This window comes from Leopardus geoffroyi, chromosome C3, assembly GCF_018350155.1.
Source record: "Leopardus geoffroyi isolate Oge1 chromosome C3, O.geoffroyi_Oge1_pat1.0, whole genome shotgun sequence".
In the NCBI taxonomy this organism is placed as follows: Eukaryota; Metazoa; Chordata; class Mammalia; order Carnivora; family Felidae; genus Leopardus; species Leopardus geoffroyi.
Window position 1 is genome coordinate 71,949,524 of NC_059338.1, and position 7,312 is coordinate 71,956,835.

At 65.7% G+C, this 7,312-nt stretch overlaps 1 protein-coding gene across 1 annotated transcript; it reads left to right on the top strand.

Annotated features, from left to right (window-relative positions):
- The first annotated feature begins 1,629 nt into the window (after positions 1–1,629).
- On the top strand, positions 1,630–7,103 carry LOC123585378 (lymphocyte antigen 6E-like). The gene is made up of 3 exons (XM_045453455.1): positions 1,630–1,751; positions 3,687–3,785; positions 6,142–7,103. Exons 1-3 carry the CDS (start codon positions 1,700–1,702, stop codon positions 6,351–6,353), a joined length of 363 nt encoding a protein of 120 aa, XP_045309411.1. The 5' UTR covers positions 1,630–1,699; the 3' UTR covers positions 6,354–7,103.
- Positions 7,104–7,312: the final 209 nt, after the last annotated feature.

Here is a 7,312-nt window from a genome sequence, read left to right on the forward strand (position 1 = left end):
GATGCCGTGCAGCGTATTAGAGGGTATGGGAGGCGTGGATGGGGTAGAGTAGACGGGGCGAGATGCACGGAGTCAACCCCGGGATTGCGCGGGCCTTACCCCTCCCTTCTCAGCACACTGATGTGCCCTCGTTCCGGACACAGCGACTGCAGCTCGTGCATTTGCTGCGCCCTCGAGACACTCTCAGCAGGTTCCTGATAAGGGTGAGCCCATCCCGGTCTTTTGGGGACCGTGGCAGATGGGACCCCACACACCATACATCTAAAATTGAGAAAGTTCTACACAAAGTTTAAAAACAGCCAATATGAAATATCAGTGTTCCAGGCTCCTCGACGCTTTGCTAGGTGGTGACGGTGTGGAGAGAGCTTGTCCCAGCGCGGATCTGACCCCTGCTGCACCGCCAGGGCCCCACGTCCATGCACGTGGCTCCCGGCCTGTGCACCTGGTTCTAGGGGTGAGCAGCTGGCCCAGCCTCCATGGGTGATGGAGCAGAGGACCTGCGGGGGACCTGGGGAAGGCTCCAGGCAGGCGCCGCCAGGGCACAGGCAGGAATAGTGGGTCTAAGAATGTTGCGGACAAAGATAATGATTCTGCCGGGGAAGGAAAGGAGGGAAGGGTGTTCCGGGCATCAGGCCGGGCCCGGATGAGGGCATGGAGGCATGTGGCTTCTCTGGAGGCCGAGGGGAGGGCGGGGAGGTTGGAGGACACAGGGGAGGCCAGGCGAGGTAGGCTTATGTGGAGAGTGTGTGCCTGCAGAGCTCTTGGCGGACTGTGACACGGTTGGAACTGCATCTGGAAGGGAGGCTCTGGTCGCTGGGGAGGAGACTCCAGCCGCCAGAAGAGAGAGGCTGGTGGCCCTTGGAAGGGATGCAGTGGAAACACCAGGAGGTGTGAGCTCCAACCTTCAGCCTCTGGAACCCTAGCCAGACCCCAAAACAGCAACTGGGGGCAACCCACTGTGCCCAGGCTGGTCCCTGCATCCTCCCAGGGCACCCTTGTCATTCAGGGTCCCCCAAGCCCGGCCTGAAGGCCAATGGGCAGTGACTCAGTGCCATCTGAGATGCTGGGCCCCTCTGGCCCTGCCCACCCCTGCTCGGTCATCCCTGCAGCCCAGCAGCACCAGCCTCTCCGGGAGCTTGTCAGGGATGCAGGGTCCAGAGCCTCAGACTCAGCATTTTACCAGGGTCCCTGTGATGTGTGCGCACACAAAAATTGAGACGCGCTGGTCCAAAGCCAGGCTTCAGTCTGCAGTGTCTCAGTGTCCTCACTCAAATGGCCTTGGCGCCTCCCTGATTGGCCTGGCCTGGCCAGGGGAGAGACACCAGAGAAATGGCTGTGTTTACCCGGAATACCCAGGCAGGGCTGTGTCCCCCAGGCCCCAAGCGTGGGCTGTTACCCATAGACCATCGAGAACTTCCCTTCTCCCCAGCCGGGCCTGGGACCTCATGATACCTCGAGGGACTGGGAGGCCAAAGGCTCAGGACAGGGAGGCAGGCAGAGAGAGGGCACAGGTGACCTGAGAGTCCCCGGAGCCCTGGGGGTGGGGCAGAGGGGAGCCCAGGCAGCGTGAGTCAGGCTGGCCCTGCGGTCCCAAGTTCAGCTCCAGCTAAATTACTAGGTCTGACCCGGCGAAGAAGCCAGTCATATAAAGGCACTTGGTGCCGGCCGCTCCCCAGTCCCAGCCGGTGGATGCCCCACGATGAGGCCACTCCTGCTGTTTCTGCTTCTGGCCGCTCTGTGCACTGACCTGGGTAAGAACCACTGACCCGGGTGGGAGGGTTGGGGACAGACAGCTGCTGGGCGTGGCTTCCCCCTGAGGAGTGTGTGTGTGTGTGTGTGTGTGTGTGTGTGTGTGTTGGGGGGAGACCTGGAGACCTTTGTGTCCCTTTGGGCATAGTTTCTAGTATATCTGCCTCTTGTGGGTGAAAGAGCCGGTGACAGGCCTGAGTCTGCAGAGCTCTGGGCCGACAGGGGGACCAGCTACCAGCCAGGAGGCCAGTGTCCTGTTTTCCCGGACAAAAGGGATTCTTGGGAGGCAGGACTCTCGGTGCTGGAATCAGGGAAATGAGTTGGTCACTCCCAGCCCCTCTTGCTGGCTGTGTGACCTTGAACGAGAGCACCTGCTGCTTTGGGGCCACCGGAAATGGGGCCCCGGGGAGGGGGTGATCCAGCCTGTGATTAGCAGCTGAATAATTACCACCCAGGGATAATAGCCCCCTCCACATGCCCCAAGTGGAGGTGGGAGAGCTGGGGCCCCCAGCCTGTCTGGGGAACCGCCTGGGGGGAAGGCAGAGACAGAGGCGCCTCGGAGACCAGGCCCATCCCGAGGAGGCTGGAAACACAGATGGAGAGGACATTTGGGCAAAGGTTCGAGGCTGGCTCTGGGGACGGGTCAGGGGACAAGGTGTTTGTCAGAAGAGAGGCTGGCACAACGGTGAGGGGCGGCTGCCCGGAGGCCCAGGTGAGGCCACACTCAGATCCCCCCACACAGGGACTCTCCGACCCCCGAGGGGGAAACAGAGGCAAAGTGAGTTTCTAGTTCAGAGGAAGCTGGGAGTGTCCCCCCCACCCAACCAGATTCAGTTGCAGACAGGAGCATAGGAACAGCCAGGGGTCACCCTCAGAGATGCCTCTTTTTCCTGGGGGTGTTCCAGAGCTCTAACCTGGGAAGAAAGCCTCTGAGCCTGGGGTCTGTCTGAGCTTGACCTCATCACCCGTGGTTCAGCCACAAGTGTCCCTACTTCCCCAGGGGAAGGGGTCCCTGATGTCCACTGAGCCGTGTGTGGAAGATGCTGTCACCCCACTCCACAGGTGCCGGCTTTGACGTTGGAGCGGGCACACCACAGCCCCCCAGGCCTGGCACAGACGTGCCCTTTCTCGCAGCATGTGCCCCTCCACCCTGGCTCTCCCACCTGCCAAATGGCCCCTTCGTAGTTCCAGGGGCACCCTCTCCAGGAAGCCCTCCCAGATGGCCCCCTCCCTCTATAAAGACATCTGGGCCAGGTGTCCCACAAAGTGTCACTCTATCTCACCCCACTCCATCCCAACCTCAGCTGGCCGCCCCCACCCCCCGGGCAGCCTGCAGGCTCCAACAGGCCAGGAGCCTTGTCCTGCATCCTTGTGGTCGGGGTCTGGGGCCGGTCACAGTGCACGGGGCAGGGGTCACCAGGGCCTTTTGCTGTGGACTGTCCACTGATCAGTCTGGGGTAGGGGCCGCTGGCAGGCCTCGGGCAGGGAGGGCAGGGCTGTTCCCTCCTGTTAGCTAAGCAGCCCTTGGTGCCCACGGTGCACAAAACCCTTCCAGCCCCCGCTGTCCTCCGGTCCAGGCCGCGGTGCAGGCCGGGAGCCCCAGCACAGGAGGGTGGGGCAGGGGCCAAGAGCCTGTGACTTGTCATCCGGGCAGCCTCAGGCTGTGCTCGGTCCCATCTCATAGGGAGGACTCTGTCGCTCAGAGAGGGGCAGCGGCAGTGAGAAGCAGAGCCCAGATCCCCCCCGAAGTTAACCCTCCTCCGTCCCAGGGCCCCCTCACTCCTGCTGACCGGCCTGCCAAGTCTCTAGCCCTCTCCCCGGGGACCGGAAGCACCTCCAGAGGGAGGGGGGGGTGGCGGAGGCTCAGAGAGGGCCAGACATGGCCCCCAGGCTCTCCCCAGCCCACGCTGACAGGGGTCCCTGCTTCCTCCCCCCAGCCCGGGCCCTTCACTGTCACGTGTGCTGTGGCCACAAGGACTGCGAGTCTCTGGTGGAGTGCGCCCCAACTGACAAGTACTGTGTGATCACGCAGGCCAGTGAGTACCCGCACGCACCCCCACAGCCCAGCCAGGGGCCCCCCTGCGGTGCCAGAGGTGGTAGGGACCCGCCCACTCTGCCGGACCCCGCCTCCGTGTTGGTGGGAGGTGGGCTAGGAGCAGCCCAGCGACACCCCGACCCGACACTGCAGAGCAAGGCCAGATGTGGCCTTCTGGCTTGAGTCAGAGGGAGTCTGCGTGAGAGATGCGGGAGGAAGCAGGCCACGCAGGGATTCGGCAAGACTGGGCCTGGAGGGAGGCCGGCGCCTGGAGGACAGGGTGGGGTACAGGGCTGCGGGGCAGCCCGGCCCATGGCATCATGACAGGACCCACGGCCTCGGCCCCGAGGCCCGTCACCATCACCCTGCCTTTCCCGGCCGCACCTGTAGCCTGCCTCCAACAGATGACCCCCCGCCCCCGTGCCCGGACCCCCAGGACAGGCTCCCTCCTTCCTCTGACCTCCCAAGTCCCTCTGTGGGTCTGGTTCTTCCCTGAGCTGTCAAGGGCTGGGCTGGGGCCCCGAGCTCTCTAGTGGTGCTTGATGGTGACCTTGGCAGGCGGGGTCAGGGTGCGAGGGGGGGCCACAGGTCACATGGTGGGAGTTTGAGCACGGCAGGGAGGTGAGGGGCCCGGTCGCTGTGGTGGCCCCGAGGGGTGGGAAGCCTGACCGGGTCACTAGACAGGGCAGTGGGGAAGTTGGCCTGCAGGGGCAGCAGGCACAGGGTGGGACCCTGAAGTGAGGGGTGGGGGTGGGGGGTTGGAAGATGCTGCAGAGACACTGGGTCCCTGAGCGGCCCTGAGAGAGGGGGGAGGCATGTGTGCTGAGGTTTGGCCGCAGGTGGCCGCGCGGGCTCCAGGAGGCAGGAGCAACTGCTTCTGGGAGAGGGTGAGGAGCCCCCTCCCCCCACCGGTCCCTGTCCCCGTTGGTGTCCTGTCTGTGGAGGTCCCGGCAGCACGTCAGATGCCCTGGATGAGCCAGGCAGCCTCGCTGGGGCCCCAGCTCCCTGTGAACCTCGGTGATTACAAAGGCCCTCCCACATGGGACGCAGAGCCCCCTTATTACGGGGAGACATGGTGTCTGGCTGGACCCCACCCCTCCTTGGTGCAGGGACGCTGTGAGGAGGCAGCACAAACCCCTCGATGCCTCCCGGACCTGCTCCCGTCAGGCGGAGAAGGACCCTGCCCAAGGACCAGGTCACTTTCTCAGGGCCTAGGGGACGCTCCCCCACTTCTGGCCAAGTCCTGGGCGTGTGGGGCACAGGCAGGTGTGTTCTGTTTCAGTCACCTGGCCGATGGCCCCTGAGCACCCACTGTGCTCTGCGGCTCTGGCTGTGGCACAAGGCAGGGGTGGGTGGGAGGGCTGGGGAGGAGCTGGTCCCGGTGGTCCCCCCCATGCCGGGACCCCCCCCCCCCATGGGTGCCTTTTGCCGCTGAAGCATCAGTTCTTATACCCGGACAGGACCAAACACCCTGAGGGCCCCCGTTCCCTCCCCGGGGTGGGGGCTTCCTTTAGATCCCCATGCCCCCCTTACCCCACCTCCTGTTCGCTCCTCACTGCCCATCTGCTGAGTCTGCCTGTCCACCCGTCTGTCCTGCCAGGCGGTGCTCCCCAAGCGGTCATGGCCCTGGATGACAATGGGGGGGGTGCTCCTCAGAGGGAGCTGTGAGCAGGGGCCCCCCGAGTGGAGAGGGTGCTGATGCGTGAGGGGGAACAGGAGGGATCCCGGAGCAGGAACTGGGGGATGGGACCCGCGGCTGCCGAGAGGCCGGTCGGTGGTCACGCCCGTGTGCTCCCAGCATCACCAGCAGGTGGAGGTGTCTCCTGGCCCCCTGCTGGCAATCCTGGGGGAGGGGCGGGGGCTCAGCCAGGGAGGAGGCGGCCATGCTGGGTCAATGTCCCGGGCAGCCCCTGCCCCCATCCTTCCTGTCTCCTCGGCAATAGCTCAGGACAGGGTTCATGGACACTGCCCTGTTCTGTAATAGCTGAGCGCGGTCGTGACCACTCATCACGTGTGACCAGAGAATTTGCTCCTGGGGTGTCTGGTGTCCCTCCCCCCTCCGTGGGCCCACGTGCGGGCGGGGGGACTGTGCACAGAGGTGGGTCCTGAGCAGGTGGGGACCGGCCCCCGACACCCTCCTCGTCCCGCTGCAGCCTGCCTGTCCCTCTGCTCTGCCCCTGGCTGGCTACTGTCACCCGGCCACCCCACCCCTGCTCTAACCACCTCCCACTGGAACGGAGCCCCCGGGAGCCCTGGAAGCAGACGGGGCCTGCGGTGCCGGCAGCCCCGGGCCGCGGCGGGCTGGGCGGGGGACGCACAGAGCCCTCTACCCACGGCCCTCGCCCCTCTCTCCACAGCAAACCCTGGTGGCATCCTGGTCATGAAGTCCTGCTCCCCGGTGTGCCCCAACAGCACAATGTCCTCGGACGGCCGCACCCTCTCTGTCTCCTGCTGCCAAGGCAGCCAGTGCAACCGCAACGCGGCCGCGGGCCTGGCGGGCAGCCACGGGGCTCTGTGGCTCAGTGCCTCCGTCAGCCTGCTGTGGGCGCTGCTCCGGGCGGCCTGCTGAGCCCACGCTCCACGGGCGGGCCCCCGGCTCTCACCCGGCCCCTCGCAGGCCGTCGCCAGCCTGCCCCGCTCCCCGCACTCGGCCACGCAGGCGGGAAGAGTCCCTGTCTCTCCTGTGCTCCTCCCTGCTTCCCCCGGGGCCGCCCGGCCCCCTCCTCGGGCTCCCACCCCGGGGCGGGAAGCCCCCCTACCTCAGGGAACCCACCTCTGAGGGACCCTCGGCCCTCTCCAGGGGTCCCGGCCACCCGGTCCTCCCCGACACCCTCCACCCCATTGCGGGGCCTCCCACGGGGGCTCCTCCCGCTCTGGCCTCGAGTGCCCGGATCCACCACGCACGGGGCAGGCGGGTCAGAGGTCTGGGCGTCCCCTGCACCAGCCACGCCTGTGCTCCCCTGCGCACCGACCCGCCACTCTTTCCACGGCTCGCTCACACCTCAGGGGCGAATTCACTCCACACAAGCACCCACCCCCGGGCCTCCTGGGAGCCAGGCACCCCGAGAGAGCCCACAGGGCCACCCCAGGTCAGCACATGGGATGGGGGCTTCCAGGAAGCCGCCTCGCCCCCACCCCCAGTCCCTGCCAGCGAAGGCAGGCCTGTTCATGGTCCCCTGGCTGCCGCTGTGGGGGCAGAATCTGTGTGGGGCTTGTGTTCTCACTGGGCACGGGGTCTGGCCCGCCCCCCACCAGAGGCGCCCACGGCAAGGCCTCCTCCTAGGAGCTCGTGGAGGAGAATAAAGCTGTACATCCTGTCCCCATTGTCTGAGATGTTGAAATTTTGGGGGGTCCCCCGTACCTCGGGGCCAGGCAGGGGCACTTTACGGAGGGCGGTGGCATTCTCCAGGCATAAACTCAGAGAGCAGGAGGCACTCTCCTCAGAATCCAAAAAGCCAGCACCCCTTCCCAGCCCTCAGCCTGGGGGCTCCCGTGGGGTTCCCCAGCATCTGTGGTCGGCCCTGCGGT